The sequence below is a fragment of the Myripristis murdjan genome, chromosome 16 (assembly GCF_902150065.1).
Source record: "Myripristis murdjan chromosome 16, fMyrMur1.1, whole genome shotgun sequence".
Classification (NCBI taxonomy): domain Eukaryota; kingdom Metazoa; phylum Chordata; class Actinopteri; order Holocentriformes; family Holocentridae; genus Myripristis; species Myripristis murdjan.
This window is the reverse complement of record NC_043995.1, coordinates 930,075-950,000: the sequence shown is the minus strand read 5'-3', so window position 1 is coordinate 950,000 and position 19,926 is coordinate 930,075. Positions and strand designations below refer to the sequence as shown.

The 19,926-nt window shown below is 41.6% G+C and overlaps 1 protein-coding gene across 4 annotated transcripts in view; it reads left to right on the top strand.

Annotated features, from left to right (window-relative positions):
* nod1 (nucleotide-binding oligomerization domain containing 1) overlaps nt 1–19,645 on the top strand; it is a 27,566-nt gene extending 7,921 nt beyond the window's left edge. For 3 of the 4 annotated variants that reach the window (XM_030071490.1, XM_030071488.1, XM_030071489.1), the window contains exons 5-13: nt 1,034–2,846; nt 2,982–3,065; nt 6,905–6,988; nt 7,087–7,170; nt 7,278–7,361; nt 8,814–8,897; nt 15,285–15,368; nt 16,782–16,865; nt 18,813–19,645. In XM_030071490.1, coding sequence (XP_029927350.1) covers nt 1,034–2,846; nt 2,982–3,065; nt 6,905–6,988; nt 7,087–7,170; nt 7,278–7,361; nt 8,814–8,897; nt 15,285–15,368; nt 16,782–16,865; nt 18,813–18,885 — 2,474 coding nt within the window. In that variant the 3' untranslated portion in view covers nt 18,886–19,645. The remainder of the gene's footprint in view (nt 1–1,033; nt 2,847–2,981; nt 3,066–6,904; nt 6,989–7,086; nt 7,171–7,277; nt 7,362–8,813; nt 8,898–15,284; nt 15,369–16,781; nt 16,866–18,812) is intronic. The other variant, XM_030071491.1, reaches the window with a different exon arrangement.
* The last annotated feature ends 281 nt before the right edge of the window (nt 19,646–19,926 follow it).

The window sequence follows — 19,926 nt, the reverse complement described above, 5'->3', positions numbered from 1 at the left end:
AATTGTGTATGTATATTAACATTATTGACTATAGTACGTTTTCACTTAACAGTATGGACACTCTCCATACTCAAAACGTGGTTATAATGAGTACTTAGTGTGCTTTTGGGACACGAATTCCTTTTGCTGATGCATCAACTAAATTTCCATATGTACATCATCCATCATCATCCATGTTCCATCTAATCTAATCTAAATGGTGGTGCTGCTCAACCCCTCTGCTTTAAATGGCTCTTGCATTTCATGTTCATTACACGTGATTTCCACTATCCATGGATGCAACATATTGTGGGAGCGGGTTGGAATGTAGAGGATTTTTTTTTTTACCTGCTACACCAACAGTGGTTCTGTTGTATACAGGAATGAAAGGCATGTTTACATAAATACAGTTTTGAGCGAGGATTTCAAGCTATTTTGCCTTGTGATAATGCAGTTGGTTATGCAGGGCATAGCAGTAGACAGAATGTGGGCTAAGAACTGAGTATTGAATTATTGTGGTGATATGCATGGAAAAAGCACAAAATGAATTTTTAACAGATTTTACTCATTTTTGTACAGTTGTGGGTAGTTTCTATCCATTTAATGGCTGCTCAGCTGCGCATAGAGAAAAAAACTATAGAACTGCCATGAAAAATTAGAGACCAGTAGCATGCTGCCTGCCCGGCTTCTGTGGTAAGAGGAGCAGCTTCAATTGATTATAATGGATGCATTCTCTTGCAGCAGATGTATAATGCTGCATCTGTACTTCGTGTACTTTCCTTGTAAGTCAGTAACTGCATGAAATACCAGATGTTGAGCCACACATTAAAATATCGCTACGATGTCAGAATTAACTCAATACACAGTAGGTAATTTGGGACAGAAGTTTTAGTTAGTACCCAGAGAAAATCAGTGACATTGTGGTGTAGATAGGATAAAATCCTTTGATCCTGAGCTAAACAACAAAAAATTAAGATCTTCCTTGGTGATAAACTAATGCTTTTGGGATAGGCTTTGGGTATTGCAGTAACTCATCAGTTCAATTCCCTCTCAGTCAGTAGGTACTGTGAGAAACTGAGGCATGAAATTGGTCGAGACACCTGCTTCATCATGTCATATGGCCAGCGAGAGGAGACCATGCTGGAGGACCTCTACACTGACACACAGATGGAATTGTTTGATGATCGGAATGAGAGCCTTGGCTTCCTGGAGAGTCCGGTTGAGCTCCTTGGGGAACAGGGGGTCTTCAATCCACATGCTGAAACAATCTATGTGACAGGGGATGCTGGAATGGGCAAGTCCATTCTTCTGCAGAAGCTCCAGAATCTCTGGTCCAAGAGGGAGCTGCAGACAGATATTATGTTCCTCTTCAAGTTCCGCTGCAGGATGTTCAGTACATTCAGAGACACAGATGAAATCTCCCTCAGGGACTTGCTCTTCAAATACAACTGCTATCCAGACCAAGATCCAGATAATGAGGTGTTTAATTACATTGTACGCTTCCCAGAGAAAGCTCTTTTTACATTTGATGGCTTTGATGAGATCCAGGAGGAGCTAACCCTGATGAATGTGCCTGAGGTTGTGTCACCAGAGGAGAGGGCACATCCCCTCCTCTTGCTCATCAACATATTGTGTGGGAAACTTCTGAACGGTTCCCAGAAGGTGCTAACGGCCCGGACAGGGACTCCAGTCCAGAGTAGGGTGATCAGAAAGAAGGTAGTTCTCCGAGGATTCTCCCCAGTGCACCTAAAGACTTATGCTCATCTGCACTTCAAGGAGCAGGAACATCACAACCTAGTATTAGTACAGCTGGATGCTAGCCCACATCTCTCTGGCCTCTGTTCTACCCCACTCTTCTGCTGGATTGTATTCAAGAGCTTCAAGCACCTGTACACCATGCATGATACTTTTGAACTGCCTGAAACCTGTGTCACACTCACTGACATTTTCCTCCTGTTGTCTGAGGTTTTCCTCAGCCGCTTGAGCTTGCATCCACCAGGCATCCTTAAGAGAAGCACTAGGTGCTCCTCAGAGACATTCAAAGCAGGGCTGAAATCCTTTGCAGCCTTTGCTAAGCTGGCCTTTCAAGGTATGGAGAGAGGTCACCTTATTTTCAACCAAGAGGAGATTACTAGTTGTGGCCTTATGGAGGAAGATCTGCTCATTGGCTTTCTCCGACCTGTCAGCCAGTATGATGCCTGTGGAAGCCCTGCCACCTTTGAGTTCCTCCACAAAACCCTACAGTCTTTCTTGGCTGCATTTTATCTTGTGTTGGATGACCAGGGTCCTGTGAGCTCCCTCCTCAAGTTCTTTACAGAGTGTAGTAGGACAAGGCAAACATTTTGTCTGCCTTGTGCCTCCTGCATTAGTGGGTCCTCAGCAGTGAGAGGAAAGGATCCATTCAAAAGTAAAGAGCACCTTCAGTTTGCTAATCTTTTCCTGTGTGGATTGCTTTCCAAGGCCCACACTGGCTTGATGGAGCATATGGTACCTCCACTGCTGTTGAAGAAAAAACGGGCATTTCTAAAACAATACCTTTCTACCAGTGTAAAGTCCCATCTCCATGGCCTGCCACACTACTCAAGTGATGAGGGCAGGAGGGTTCATGTTTTGCCCAGTTTCCTATGGATGCTGAGGTGTATCTTTGAGACAGGAAGCAAAGATGTGGCCAGGATGACAGCAAAGGGCATCACAGCCAACTTCCTTAAGCTGGGCTACTGTAATGTGTACTCAGGCGACTGCACTGCCATTAACTTTGTATTGCAGCATCGGCAGAAGTTGCTGGGACTTGACATGGATAACAACAACATCAGTGACTATGGAGTCAAGCAACTGCAACCATCCTTCTGCAAGATGACAGTGGTGAGGTAAGCAGCACAGATATGGCCCAAACCAAGGTTTTATTTTCCACTAATGACAGATAACTGTTATATTAACTATTAACAGATATTAACAACTTCCAACCTTAAAATTTAACAATATGCAAAACAATTTCCCCCCAGGTTTTGTGTCAATGAACTCTCAGACAGCAGTGTTGAGGTTCTGGCAGAGGAGCTTTGTAAGCACAAAGTGGTGAAGATCCTGGGGTGTGTAAGCATTTCAATTATGTATGTTAGTTCACTGTACTTAAATAGAACAGCCTGCAGTGTTCAGCATTATGGTTGTTAAAACCGCACAAGTGGAACACATATTTAATTAAAGAAATTGTTGGCACTTTTTTGATAGTGAGTATCAATTGACATATAACTTCTGAGTTCTAGGCAAGATAAGCCCACCAGCACTGTGATTGGTCATCATTTTTTTTGTCCTGTAGCCCAGTTAGAAAATATGTCTTTATGTTGTTGAAATATAATTTATGGCTATTGACATTCTCCTGAACATTTGTTGATATTTAGCTTACACTATATGGACAAAAGTATTGGGCCACCCACACATTACACCTACAGGAGCTTTCATGACATGCCATTCTAAATCCATACGCGTTAATATGGGGTTGTATCAGCTTCTTCTCTTCTAGGAGGGCTTTGTACAAGATTTTGGTTTTGTGTCTGTGGGAATTTCTGCACATTCATCCAGAAGAGCATTTGTAAGGTCAGACACTGATGTTGGACGTGAGGTTCTGGCTCGCAATCTCTGTTCCATTTCATCCCAAAGGTTTTGGATGGGGTTGAGGTCAGGGCTCTGTGCGGGCCAGTCAATTTCTTCCCCACTAAACTCACCCAACCATGCCTTTATGGAGCTGCTTTGTGCACGGGGACACAGTCATACTGGAACAAAAAAGGGCCTTCCCCTAACTGTTCCCACAAAGTTGGAAGCAGAGAATTGTCCAAAATGTCTTGTAAGCTGAAAAACAAGCCCATAGCATTATCCCTCCTCGGCCACACTTTACAGTGGTCAAAATGCAGTCATGGTAAGCTGAAAAACAAGCCCATAGCATTACCCCTCCTCGGCCACACTTTACAGTGGGCAAAATGCAGTCATGGTAAGCTGAAAAACAAGCCCATAGCATTGTCCTTCCTCCACCAAACTTTACAGTCAGCACAATGCAGTCAGGCAGGGATCGTTCTACTGGCATTCGCCAAACCCAGACTCGTCCATCAGACCGCCAGATAGAGAAGCGTGATTTGTCACTCCACAGAACATGCTTCCACCACTCCAGTCCAGTGGGAGCGTGCTTTACACCGCTCCATCTGACACTTGGCATTGTGCTTGATGATGTAAGGCTTGCATGCGGCTGCTTCGCCATGGAAACCCATGCCATGAAGCTCCTGGCACTTGGTTTTTGTGCTGATGTTGATGCCAGAGGAGGTTTGGACTCTGCAGTTACTGAGTCAACAGCACGTCAGTGACTTTTACGCACTGTGTGGCTCAGCAATGGCGACCCCACTCTGTAACTTTCGGCGGTCTGCCACTTTGTGGCTGAGTTGCTGTGGTTCCTAAACACTTCCACTTTGCAGTAATACCACTTACAGTTGATCGTGCAATATCTAGGAGAGAAAAATTATTAGTGTGCAGTACTAACTATGTTACCTCCTGGTGGCGCCAGAATAAAGGTTATAGGTAGTGGTGTCAAATTATCGCGTTAATTGAGATTAATTAATTACAGTCATATTTAGCGCGTTATGTTTTTTAATCGAGTTAATCTAATTTTTAATCTCTAACTTTACTTTTTGTGTTTGGGCTTGTTTAGCATAAGCTGATAGGCTCCTATTGTCAGGCCCGAACTGTACATCGGGAGATTTCCCGAAGCGCCGGCCTGTCACTGGCCCGGTGGCCTGCCCGTCTTTTTTTTTTTTTTTTTAAACAGGTCGCCGGCAGGCCAATCAGCTGTCGGTCCGGTCCGGCTGGCCTCACCAGTCTGATCTTTTTTTTTTTTTTTTTTTTTTAAGTCAGAGAGACAGGCCAGGCCAATCAGAGGCCAGCAACCTGTGAAGAGGTGAAGACATGATTGGTTTGTTTTGATTAACACCCGCCCCAACAGTCCGAGTCCGTTGTAAACAGGCAGCGCATGTGGAGGAGGGGGTGTCGCGACTCGTGTGTGTGTGTGTCTGACTGTGGAGGAGAGGAGAGGAGAGGAGGTGGAAGAAAAGGTTGCGTGATCGAAGTTAATACATTACCGTATTTATCCAAATATAAGACAATATTTTTTCCATTGAAAATGCCCTGAAAAAACGCCCTCGTCTAATATTGGGGGTCTAAGCAAATACACATGTATTGTGTATATGTAAACCAGTAGGTAGGCTCGCCTGATGCCGCGATTACCGGCGAATGGCCGCATTGCGCAGTCATTGCAGCCGCGTATGAACAAAAATTGATATGGCAGTAGGCTATGTGTGCGCCGCTCACCTGTCAGATCCGGCAGACCAGACCCGGTGCCGCGGCCGGCTCGCCTGATGCCGACCGGTGGCTTTTTTATTCAAACAAGATTTTGTCCATATAATTTTTTTTTTTTTTTTTTTTTTTTTTTTTCCCAAAAAAGGGTCTTGAAAAAGAGGGGTCGTCCCCCCGACCCGCATCGGACTGATCTGCTACAATAATGTAATGAATTTAAAGGGAAATACCTCAAGTTGAGGGCTTTTCTCAGCAATTTTAGGTGAGATTAAAAAAGAGATTAATTAGATCAATTAATTAAAGATCATAATTAATTAATCTCTCAATTTTTTTAATCTCTTGACACCACTAGTTATAGGATCATCAAAATTGACAGGTGTCATCCCCTAGGTTACAAATGTTTACACCAAATTTCATAGTGATCCATCATTTGGATTTGGAGATATACCCCAACTGCTGACCAGCACACCAACATGGTGACGCATAGGCGTCCGCTCCCAGGTGGGCCAAAAACAGTACAAGCTGATTGCACTTGTCTGTGCTGAAATGAGTGCTCATTGCACAGCTCATTTTCCTGACTCACTTAACTTGTGAAGCTTTGATCAGCTTTGAAAATGGTTTGCAGTTGTTGTTGAATTTTAAACCATCAAGTGATTTTAGACATTGGTAAAAGATAAAAAAAAATACAATCAAAATTTAAATAGTAAATGTACTGAACTCACAGCAGGACAGCAATCCTCTGTCTCCATTAGCAAATAATTTCCCTACTTCTGTCTGTGCTTGAAGTGAATGAACAACTCTGGCGTGTATCAATAAAGTCATTGCCTGTGTTAACGTATGATTCCAGTTTCTCATTCCAGCCACCAGTGCAATAGAGCTGTTCTATTGAGAGTCCTCTCCGCCAGACAGTAGCCACAAATATGAGATTAATATATATATATATATATGTGTGTGTGTGTGTGTGTGTGTGTGTGTGTGTGTGTGTGTATATGTATGTATGTATGTATGTATATTTACATATATATATATATATATATATACATAGACATATATATCATAGAGGTCATTTTCATCCATGTGCTCCGTGTATCAGTGTATTCCGTTGTTTTTCATACCTGCTTGCTTCCACGTCTTGTGAGCAAGATAAAGATGGTGTCGTACACCCCTTTATCAATTTGCCATTTATTGGGTCAACCGGTGGGATAAAATACTTTTAAAAAAGCCAGGATAAAAAAAATAAAAATTTAGATTGATCAGATAGATTCTGATTTATCACCAGGGTAGGCAAATACTACACTGTTGAGTCAGAAGTTGAGGACAGTTCAACAATGGCCCAGCTGCTCTTGTGTGTACAATACAAGCATCAACATGACATTTTTACAAGGATGGATGTACATCCTGTTCTGCCCTCCCACATCATGTCCTTGTTTGCCTCTTGTTAGAAATTAATTAAGGCCTCCATGTCTAAAGCCCCTAATCCATTGGTGTTTGCCCAAGTTCAAAGTGTGTTACATTGTACCACCAACAACAGTACACTCAAGGTTGCACTGAAAATAACTGAAATGTTTCTTTGACTTTGTTTCCGTTTCATCAGGCTTTATAAAAATCACATCACAGATGTTGGAGCCAGACTAGTTGCTCAGATAATTGAGGAATGCCCACAGTTGCAAAAAGTCAAGTATGTCACTGATTTTACCATGGACATATTTGTTTTATGTTACCAGTATGTTTTTGTTTTTGAATTTATTAATATTGTCAATTTGACATTTTCCTCAGGATTGGCAACAACAAGATCACTAGTGTTGGTGGGAAATATTTGGCCAGCGCTATTCAGAAGAGCACATCTATATTTGACGTTGGGTAGGAGTTTGTTACCATTTCAAATCACTTTTTTTGCAATTTCGGCACAATAGTTGTATGTCAGTATGATGCACCTCAGATTAACCTTTCCGTGTTTTCAATTTCAGAATGTGGGGCAACAACATTGGTGATGAAGGTGCAAAAGCCTTTGCAGAAGCTTTGAGGAATCATCCAAGTCTTACCAACCTCAGGTGAGACTTCAGCCATAACCAAGCCAATTAAAATCAGCAACTGAGGTTACTTACTTGATTTAAAAATAGGATGTTTGTTTGTTTGTTTATTGTGCAATAAAGTGACAATACAAGTGTAAAACCATACAAATCATGAAGCAGAGAAGTAGAATGGAGGGGCTGACAGAGTCACAAAACAAAACAAAACAAAAATCACACATTATCAGGACAGAACAAGATAACAAAAACAAAAACAAACCAAAAGAACAAAAGAATGAAAAAAATGAAAACAAACAGAACAAAACCAAACCCAAAAATCGGCAGCTAGTGTGTCTTACTTAAAGGTAAGGGCCCCCAGAGGAAGAGGGGTGGGGCAAAGGTTGGGAAGGGAGAGGGATGGATAGGGTGAAAGGGTGAGGGGACAGGGGCTGAGGTTGGGAGTGGAAGCTGGAGCAGGATGGGTAACGTGAGGGGGAGTAGATAGAGGGGCCCTGCAGTCAGGCAGCCACCATCCTCACGCCCCCAGGAAAGATGAGGCGGGAATGAAGCCAAGACTGGAGATGACAGCAGCAACACCGGGTGTTGGGAAGGAAAGGAGACGGTCTGATTTCCTGCCGGGCCTGACTGTGGCAGCCCCTGGACTATGGGGAGGGAGCTTGCCAACTGCAGGGCCCAGTCCAGCCTAGTTAGATGTGACTGGAGGAGAGTACCCCAACCTGGAGGAAGTGAGTCCCTCTCACAGCAGCATCCACAGCTTGGTCGATGTTAGTTATTTGTTTATGTGTGTGTGTGTGTGCGCGCGCGCATATGTGCACATATATGCACATATACACACACACACACACACACACACACACACACACACACACACACACACACGCATATATATATATATATATATATATATATATATACAAACTTGTTCCAGCACTTTGAGAGTTGTTTGATTGGTGTCCAGTCCCATTTGGCATACATATAGGTGCCAGTGGTGTTTTGTGTACACTGTGAGCAATTTTCAGAATCCTGAAAACCCATTTTAAACATCCTTTCCCCCGTGTTGTGTGCTCTGTGGATTATCATATATTGTATGAGTTGTATGTTTGTGTTGGTTGACATGGAGAATATGTTTGTGCAGATCTGGTCCAGACGTCAGCATTGTAATGTGTAAATGTAGTTCCTTTTTTTTTTTGAGGGAATTGATATTGTTTGTTCGGATGTGGAGATGATTTTGTAGATTTTGGATAGCAGTTTTTCTTTATCAGTGATAATTTTGGTCTGAATGGATGATTTGATTTGGAGTGATCTGATCTTTCAGTGATCTTATGTTTGAACATCTAATTTTAATAATTATAAATATAGTTTCTTGCTGTCTCTTTGCCTTATTTTCTGTTTGTTTCTCTGTCTCCTTTTTTTTGTTTGTTTTATTCCAGTAATGACTGGAAGTGCCCATAACTTATATGCTTTTTGTTCTAGTCTCTCAGCCAATGGCATCACATCAGAGGGTGGGAAGAGCTTGGCTGAAGCTCTGAAGGAGAACAGCCGCCTCAGGATCTTCTGGTAGGCCTGTGACACACACTGGACCATCATCCCTTGGTCTCACATAATTGATTGTGTTGTTGTCATAGCACAGCTGCATGTGGGCCAGTGCCACAACTCAGTGTTAATTCTGGCAGCCAATTTTGATTTAGTTTTAGTGTTAGCCTTAAGATTAAAACACATTTTAGTTTTAGCCATTTCAATTGTTAGTCTACCTTTTGACAAAAACTACTGTAGTTTTAGTTGATGAAAGCCAAGTACACAGAGTTTACACATGATGAACGATAATGATTCAAAGAACACCTGCAAAGGGTGAAATGCCCACCTACAGTAACTGCACTGCCAAGCAAGTAGTGTTATAGTGCACTGTCACTATTTATGCATATTTAAAGGCAGAATAAGTAAGAGTTTCCTAAAAAACAATGTATAAAAATAATCCCTCTCAAAATCATCACTTCTGAGTCACAAGAAGTGTGTGTTGGTGTGTGTATCTGCAGAGACGCTGCCCTCTGCCTGGATTTTCTTGTTTTGCTGAGCTTGGGACTCTTCTGGACTTGGAATTGGCTCCCAGCCAATCATAGTGCGTGGTGCCAGAGCAGTAGTACAACATCCAATAGGAAGCTATGAAAATTGCACATGGGGGAAAAAGGAAATCTAGTAAGGAGAAACAGCAAGCAGACAAAGCTTGTTCCACAACAAGAGTGAATCTGGGGTTGGCTTCACCCGATGGTGAGCACTGAGGGAGAGGATGAGGATGAAGAACGATGTGGAGTTGGCCGGTTTTCTGTTTTACAGGAAGGTACCAGGGAACAGGCCAAATTTTTCCAAGGATGGTGACGTTGCATTTTGGGCAGTCGTTTCATTCCATCACTATCCTAGGAAACTCACGGCCAGCAGTTAGCTTAGCCTGGTGGGAAAGGCCAACTTTGAATGTTGTGTTTACAAACCGCAATAGAGAAGTCCTACTCATTCTTCCTTTAAATTAGGATGTTATCGGTCAATCAGTCAATCAACCAAGCTTTATTTAGTATGCAGGAAACGAACACAAGCAATATGAAAGTAATGACAACAGCAGTCATCTGGTGGTAAAAATAAAACATATGTGTGTCATATTGGGTATATGTATCGTTATGCAAAGCGGAGCATCAGTTTTTCACTTCGAACTTTGTGCCATCTGGGTTGATATAGCTGCATCTTACACATTACACCTGGTGCAAACAGATGCATGAGTAAATTGTCATATCCCTTATCCAGGTTGGAATGAGCCCTGCCCTGGGCCTCATTGTGGCTTTGTGGCTGCACAGCGCAACAATACAGCCGGTCAGGGCTGAGAATTCATGTTACAAGTCTAGACTGACAATTTAGCTTCTCTCCAGTATGATGCCAGCTACCTGTGACACTGGATTATGTGGATAGGCAAGTTTTGTAGCCAATGAAAGTATGATTCTTACATTTGTGCTGCTTGTCATGTTTTGTGTAAGGGCTTTTTTGTGTGTCTATAGAAAAAGATAGTGACTTATTTTATTTATTGATTTACAGAAAATGGAAATCTGCCTAGGCATGGCCATAGAAAAAACAATGCACCAGAAATTGGTCAGATCTGTGACTGTGGCTTCATAGAGTTTGTTGGTTGACCAGGCACAAACACAGTATTGAGGAGATACAGCCATTTAAATCATTTTCAGCCTTGTTTTCAACTTGTTAATGAAGAAGGCTATAAATAACAAAGTAAACTGTGAGAGGTATTGGTGACTGTCCAACTTAAAAAGGTCCTTCCTCTTTAATGTGGACCCTCTGTACTTCCAAGTTTCCACTTGCTCAGTGGGTCTCAGTTTTTTGGTTCAGCACTGGTCTAAGTGCTCAAGCAAGTTCATTTTGGACCTATTGCCATGGGCGTTTCTTGGATCTCTTCTTTCTTTCACTTGCCATTTACAGTGCTTCCCATCCTTAAATGTGATTGGCTGAGCCGCGTTCCATGCCGTTGTAAAATCAGTGGCTAAAGATCAACTTGAAATTTGCTCATGTAAACAAAGAATTTCAAAGAACTTGGAATACATTTTTTGTTTGGCTTAATATAAGTAATCAGCTTAGTAAGTTTCATGGTGACATCTATCGGATAAAATTTTTACCCTATTCACGTGTGAAAAAAGACTGTGTTAAGTCTATGGCTAAACTTCAAGGTCGATGAGAGAGAGGTAAATGTTGTCCGATTGAGAAAAAAATTCACCAGCAGAGTTTTCTCATGTGTTGCAACCAATTTAGGGGTTAGGAGCTTAGACTTTCCAACTTTCGTGTTTTTGGGCCACCCTGATGTTGATATGGGGAAGGTGGGGGAGAGACCAGGCCAAGACAGTGGGGAGTGTCAAGCAGGAGCCCCCACCTGACCCTCCAGCAACATGAAGGGGAGTCCACGCAGGCGATGGCTGGGGCCGGCCGGTTGGGGCCCAATCTCCCCACTCCCCCTGGGCATTAATTTTTTTTTTGTTTTCTTACCTTCTTATTCAGGTCTTTATTTAAAGCAGTGTTGTATTGTTGAGTGTCCCTTGCCTTGGGCAACCCCCACACCATTTGGGAGGGAGTCTGCCCCTTCAAGGATGACACATCTCTCTTTCTTTTTTTCTCCTCTTCTCCTTTCTTTTTCCTTCTCCCAACCACCCCACCCCCTCACCCTTTTTTCCCTTTTCTTCTTCTTCCCTTTTCCCCCTCCTTTCGCTCCCCTCCCCTCTCTCCCCTCCTGGGCCCTGCCGTGCCCTGCCCCACACTACCCCCACCAGAGATCCTGACCCACAGCCCAAGAGTCAGGCAGGTGGCCCCCACCAACCCCACCTGCCAACCTGGCCTGCCTGCCCCCACAATTGTATTTTACCTAGTCAACCTGGATTATATATAATTACAAATACTATAACATGTCTGTATGTGCATATACAACAAGTACATATTTATTTGGGATAATTCAGATAGAGATGCGGAGGAAAGAAATGATAAGGGCAACAAATGAGAACAGGAAAGAAGAAGGGGGATGAGATGAAGAAAAAGAAAAAAAGGAAGAGAGAGAGAATGACCATTTGTTGTAAGTGGAATCAGCGTTGGTGGTATTATAAAAAGGGGGACCAGGTTTTTTCATAGTGTTCAATGTTGTTTTTCAGAAAGCCTGTAAGTTTTTCTAGTGTTAGTAGACTGAGCCACTGGATTATGGATATTTTAGTTCTGTCTTTCCAGTTGAGTAATATGATCTTTTTGGATATAGTTGATGGTATGAGTATGAAAGGTTGGTAATGCAAGGGGATCTGTAATGTAGAGAGTAGGGACGGTCCGATCCGATCCACTGGATCGGTATCGGGTCCGATCCAGGCCAAAATGACTGGATCGGTTATCGGATTTTTTTATTAGAACCTGTCCGATCCGATCCATAAGCCCAAGCTATCTCATATATCCTCAACTTCACTTTGCGCGACATGCCGTAACACAGACGAGCTGTCGCCATGGTTGCCATGTGCCTGTGTTTTCATCACGTGAGCAGAAGCCTGCAGAGCTGTCGTCATGTCCTCTGGTAACTTTACGTTAATGGAGGACAAAAACGCAACATTTGCAGTATGAGTGTCTCAAGGGGTGGTAGCAAAACTGGACGTTTTAACACAACGGACTTAATAAAGCATCTGAAGAAGCATCATGGAAAGGAGTAGGGAGACTTTTTACAGGCGAGTGCAAAGAAAAGCGAACCGTTTTTGTTTTGGTGCAGCAAATCTTGGGTCCGTTTCACAAAGCAGGTTTAGTGAAAACTGGGAGTCTGTTAACCCTGAAATGAGGGAAACTCTGAGTTTTCCGTTTCACAAAGGGAGGTAACTCAAAGCAGAGAAAGAGGAGTAACTCTAGCCTGTTTCACAGAGGGAGGGAACTTAAGCTCTCGGTCAGTTACCGCAGTAACAGACTCCATGAAACTAACCTGGTTGGGACCAGGTTTTTCTCATGAAACCTCCAGTTTCTCTCTGTGTCCACCCTCTTTCAGCCACACACGGGATTTAACTTCCTCATTCATTCAGTCAGCAGGCGAGTTTTGGTGTGGCATATTAGTTCTGCCGTCTGTTATTTAAAAAATAATAATTAAAAAACAGACATGCCTTTGTCGGAAGGCATGTCCTTCCGACAGAGATCCTGTGGATGAAGGTGCAGTGTTACTGCGCAGAGAATTAAATATTTGTCGGGAGATGGTTATAAAACTGTGCATAGATGTTTTAGCATTTCCAGACAATTATCTTTTTGAGCGTTACCGTTCCACGTCACCTAAATGAAATAAATTAATAGGCCAGCAGTAGGCTAATTCAAGCAGTTTTCCCCTGTAATGTTATTACAACAGACTACATTTAAACTTACGCACTGACCCGAGCATGTTGTCCCACGCCATCTCCCTCTCCTTTGCCGCTGCAGCGGTGTTGCACTTAAAAAAAAAAAAAAAAAGTTCAAACTTGCTGTATGAATACATTAAGATTTCCAATTCAATTGAGGTGAAAAAATGCAGCCCGACGCTTCCCCGTTGCCATGGTGACTCATCTTATAGCTGTTGTGCACGCGCTTAACTCCAGGTGAAACTACTCCGAGTTGATAAAACTAACTCAAATGCAAAATTTGCACCAAGTTGCACTTTTATTTAGTGTTACACACGACTTCAGTTGTTGTCACACATTTTCCTTCTTTCTTTAGGGGACCAGAATAGTTGTTGTACAGTGAATGTGGTGTTTTTAGATGTCAGTATCAAGCAAATTACATCCACGTATTATTAACAACTTTTAGAGTGACAAAAAGAATCGGATTGGTATCAGTATCAGCCGATCCTCAAGGCTGCAGTATCGGTATCAGTATCGGATGTGAAAAAGTGGTATCGACCCATCCCTAGTCTATATTTACCTGTTTGTTTTAGGTTAGGTAAATTTACTGACTTGGAAGTGCAAGTCCATCACCATCACCCGTGTGTTACTGTGTGTGTGTGTGTGTGTGTGCGCAGGCTGCCTGGTAGCCTCATTTATACTGTGTCATTGGACGGATACGCGCGGCTAACATGACCGCGATCGGTGTGGGTTTGTATATCAGCTGTGTTCGCCAACACCAGTCGCTGTCGCAACCGCGGTGTGGGCTTGTAGCCTGTCAGCTGTGTTCGCTGCGCGTCTCCGGCGTACACCACAGTGTAAACGAGGCTGTGGCGCGGATGCGCAGATTCTCAACCAAACAATCCACAGGATGCATTGCTCATATTTTGAGCTTTTGACAGACAGATTGCACACACAATTGGAGGAAATAATGCATTTTGAAAGTCCACTACACCACCTACTGACATTTTCTTCCCGTCTCGTCATGACGAAAATACACACACGTCTCGTTATGTTTCCCTCATCAAAGAGCTATTTTTAGCTTGTCATCGTCTCATCTTCGTCATGAAACAAAGGGTCGTTGACATAAATATTTCGTCATCATAATCGTTGACGAAAGTAACACTGCTTCCCAGATCTGGAAAAGGAGGAAGTCCAACTCAAATGATGAAGAGGAGGCAGCATCTGACACTTCGTTGGATCGGTACAGAGCAGAATCTAGCATCTCCATGGAGGACCCTACTGGAATGGTGGTCTACACATGTACCCAAGCTTGGCACCTCTTGTACAGAAATGCTTGGCTACACGTGCAATAACAATACCATGCAAGAAACTGTTCTTGCTCTCTGGTCCCATAGCACACAAGAAAAGAGCAGCACTTTCCACTGAAAATGTCACAAGACTGGTGTGTCTTAGTGACTGGCTTAAAGAAAAGAAATTGGAGAAGAAGTAAGCACTTAGACAGGAGTTCTGAATGTGGTGTGTCTGAGTGAATTTTTCAGATACTGTCATTTGGATTTGACCTCAGGCTTATTGTACTTCTGATTTGAAATAAATCTGAAAGTCAAGTTCAGAAACTGTCTTTGCATTCATTTGATTCCCAATCAAGATACACTGGTAAGAATTGCTTTACATTGTTAATATGGCTTTAAAAACAGCTGTGAAATGCAAAATAAGAGAATTTTAAACGTGCAATAAAAATGTGATTAATTGTGAAAAAAAATCGTTTGACAGCCCTACAAACTAATAATAGGATTCCTTCCAAACTTCAGGATGTTTAGGAGTGGTTTTCATGTATTTGTTTGTGACATTTGTCTCATTTATTTGTGGATGAAAATGTCATGCCACTTTGTCATGTTGTCATGTCAGCTTTACAGACCCACAAGTTAATCACAGGTACAGCAGGACGACACCCCTGGACTTAATCCTCAGAGTGGGCCAGGAAAAATTCCCCAAAAACGAAGAGATGAAACTTGAACTTGATATTTTGTCATAGTTTTTGTCAATAAAGGTTCATTTTTGTTTATGCATCTATTTGCTGTTACAGGTTGGTACAGAATATGCTGTCTGATGATGTGGCTCCACACTTAGCTGAACTGATCAGAGCGAACACAGGACTGTCCCACCTTTGGTATGGCAAGCATACAAACATATATGCATGCTATATATACAGTATGTGCTCTGTGTACACAAACCACTGCATCAAATTCTTAAGATGATTCATCAATAGATCAGACTAGGGCTGTGCGATATGACCTAACTCTCATACCCTGATATAGGTCATTTCATATCCTGATAAAGATACATGTCACAATATAGCACATTTTCTGGAAATTACATAAATAGTTTATATAAAATCACCACATGGAAAGGCCAATTTCTTATTACATTTTGAATTATGTATTTGACAAATAAAATGAAATTATGTTATTGTTTTTGCCTTTCATTTGGAACCTTTGTAAACAAAATATAAAATAGAACGATGTAAAGTCAAAATGTAATGATGAAAGGAGTTTATTGTGATCTGTACGTGCTAACCGATGCTGTCCAGTGTCTTAGTAATCAGTGAAGTGTGACAATCAGAACAGATGCTCACACAGGTTTAGACCATTAGGGCATGTTTTTTTCTATCATCATCACACGATATATGTACATACACTACTCACAAAAAGTTGGGGATATTTGGCTTTTGGGTGAAATTTATGGAAAATGGAAAATGTTCACGCTACAGTGATATTATATCATGAAAGTAGGGCATTTAAGTAGAAGCATACACTGGTGATTTCCTCATCTCAAACAATTTCTTGAAACAAAAGCCAACAACAGTGGTGGGTATACCACAACAAAAAATGTCAGTGTCAATAACTTGTCATGTGCCCTTGAGCATCAATTACAGCTTGACAGCGACGTCTCATGCTGTTCACAAGTCGACTTATTGTCTGCTGAGGCATGGCATCCCACTCTTCTTGAAGGGCGGCCCTCAGGACATTGAGGTTCTGGGGTACAGAGCTCCGAGCCTCTACACGGCGACTCAGCTGATCCCATAGGTTTTCTATGGGATTCAGGTCTGAGAAAGTGCAGGCCACTCCATTTGAGGTACCCCAGTCTCCAGCAGCCGTTCCCTAATGATACGACCTCGATGAGCTGGAGCATCAAACACCTGATGTGAATTTGCCGTTAAACTCCTTGTTAGAGAACAGCAACTTGTGCAAAAAGTACTGAAACACTGAACAGTTGGACATGTGCATTCAAAAGTTTACAGAAGGTCACATTAAGTTCACCTGTAAAGGTTATAATGCATTTTAGGTTCATCCTGAAATTTCACCTGAAAGCCGAATATCCCTAACTTTTTGGGAGTAGTGTATTTATGTGTGTGAGTGTATGTGCATATAATATACTTAGGCCCTCCTCCTAAATTTCAAGTGTTGTTTCAAATGGTCTGAATACTTATGTCAGTGTGATTTTGTTAAATGATCTATCTATCTATCTGTCTGTCTGTCTATAATCTATTGTCAGCTTACCTGCTTCATATGTTTGTCTGCAGGTTAATCAGTAACCAGTTCACAGTGGATGGCATGAAACAGCTCTCTGAGGCCCTTTCTCACAACACAGCACTCAAAGAGATCTGGTGAGGGACGGATATAATTTACACACACTGATTGCTTGTTAATTTGGTGTTTTCAGTTATGGATTGGTTTTTATGGGAAAGAAAACCACAAAGAGAAATTTTGCTGAAGATTAGGTTTTGATTGGTGTTTTAGGGGGCTTTCACACCTACACTGTGTGGTCCATTTCAGTTGGACCATGGTGCATTTATTCTGATAGTTGGGCACATTTGGAGAGGTGAGAACACATGTTTGGTTTGGACCAAACAAGCGAACCATAGTCCACATGAAAAGTTGGGATTCAGTACAGGTGCAAGTGAACCATGGTACAGTTGTTTTCAAGTGAGAACGTAATCTGACCTAAACTATAGGAACTATAGTTAGTAAGTACAGTATAGTATAGTAAGTACAACCTAGCATGTGTTCAGCAAAAATATATGGATGTGTCACCTATATAAAAACACCAAATCTATACCTCACCATCAAATACCTACTTCACACACATTGTGATCGTTAGGGTCTGCCTTCTCCTTTGGTATTGTCTCGTTGCAGCACATCTCCTATTTACGTAAAGTAATACTGCTTTGTTCACTTGCTATCTTGACAGGAGCTCAGGTTTCTCACACTGAACAGTTGTTCTCATTTGGTAAGAACATCAAAGCGTTGTAAGATAAACCAGGATTGCCATCGGCAGACCTTGTTAATCCATTGTTCTGCTGTCTCTCTGTTGTTGCAATACACCGTTGTTTCCAAACTGAAGTCTCCCTCATAAAAATTTTGTCTTATAGGTAAAGAACCTTCTTGACCGTATATCATTTTTACAAAGTGTGGTCTGCTTAACACAGGGCCGTGTGAACGCTAACAGGACGGAATGAAAAAATTCACATCTGAATCAGACCAAGGAAACACACTATTACACCTGCCAATGCCTACAAAAAAATTTCAAAGGCTGCGCTGGTCCCAAAAGCCGAAGGCACAATCTAACACAATCCCAAAACGAGCACTCACCATCTTGTGTTGACTTATACAACCCTACACTGTACATGCGCTGCAGGTGTAGCCAGGAAAAAGTTACATTCTGCAACACATCCATTCCACACACAGACTGCATATGTTACATTTTCAGTGTATCCAAGGCTTTAGGTTTGAAAGCACCTTCAGCGGTTTTCCCTCTTACGAATGAGCGTTCTTGACCATTTGGGAGATAAATGACAGTAGACTGTTTATAAAACTCTTAGAACTGCTATGTGTGTTACTGTGCAGGAAGCAACAGCCACTCCTCAAGTAGCCAAAGAGCAGGGGCAGAGGGGTTGTGTAGTTGAATATGTTAGTCTAGTCTGCCTGACTCATGGATCCTGAAGTTTGTGCAATTTAGAATCTGGACATCTAGAAATCTGTTGAACTATGTGACATGGAAACAGCAGATTTTGAGAACTGCATAGCTTTGGTGGAGAAATGCACGGAGATCTTCCTGGTTGTATATGGTATATGCTCTATACAATAGAGTGATTTATTCAAGTTGTATTAATTGCATCATTTAAACATCAGACCTATTGTTTGTTTCACATTTCCCCCTACATTTTGAATGATTTTGCTTCTTTAATCTGCATAATAATGGGGAAAAATGAACTTCTGGAAACACCTATGAGTCCTTAAATTTACAATATGTTACAATCCATAACAAGTCCATATTAATACCACCTACGTGTTTAAGTGAAGACAATATTACACAAAAACATTAGCAAACTTATGTTCCATAACTCATTATGCTTAGTATGTCATGGTGATGATGGCAGGACATAAAGTAGCTGAAATGCCTTTTGTTTTGATTTATAAACTAATAACAATTATTTGCTTAACATATCTGTAATTATTAGGGTAGCAGAAAAAAAACTCATACCGTCATTAGCAGTGCATGTGCATGAATTTATTCCCTGTTTCTTATTTGTGGTGTCTGGACATATTCCCAGTGTCAAAGGAAACCAGCTGTCTGAAGAGGAAGAGGAACTGTTTTTGGCAGACACCAGACTGAGGTTTCACTGAATGGGCACATTTATGAGAAGGAAGCATGTTTGTAATATTTGTATAACAGAAAAGACTTTATATCAGGATCCCTGAAGTGTGTGTATGGGTGTGTCATATTAGCATTAGCCTAAGTACAGCCTTGCCAGATGCAATGCAATTGCAGGGACTTTAGATTATCGTCCACAAGATGAACGATGCCTAGTACTTAAATTTGCTGATGACAGTGTTTTCTGGCTTATCTGAAAATCATCTGAGAAGTTGTTATAGCCAGGAATAGCCAGGAAATTACATTTATGGAGTACTTTGATAAAAAAAATTTCAAAGTTAAATGTTAATAAAATTAAAGGTGGTCTTGACTTTTAGAGAGTTAAATCTGCTGCTCCACATCTTCCGCTATGGTGTATTAATGAGGAAAAAAATGAATGAAATGAAATATCTGGAAACATCAATGATAATTAAGAGTGCTGTTGTGGAAAGTGTAGGTCACTTTTGGGAGGGATCTTTAATGAGAAGCTTGTATCTTTTAATATGAATAAAGATATCTGGAGGATATCACTGATAGGCTGTCCAAGGTGTTCAGAAAGATCATGGAGGACAGGGAGCATCATGTACATCAGAATATCATGGACAAACAGATCACACACACACACACACAAACACCAACATCTCCTCTCTTATACCCCAGAGTATTAGAATATACAATACTATAAGAGCTTAGTATAATTTGTCTTGTGTTTTGTATGTATGTATATTTTTTCAAACAGGGCATGCAACAGTGCAAGTGTGAGCTTTGCAATTTCTATGTTTTTATGGATGGAATAAAATGAACCTTTAATCTTGAACCTTGCCTAATTGGTTGCTTGTGGATCACTTGTGGGAGTACTGTTGGCAGTTTGGTAATAATTCAGTTTTACAATTCAGTTATTGGCTATCTTTAATATTACAGAAGGTACAGTTCAAACATTTTAATTTTTACCAGAGACATCAGCAATTTCTGCCACCCTCTGCTACACAGCATTTATCCTGCCTGGTTCTGCGTGTGGTAAGAGAAGGACAATT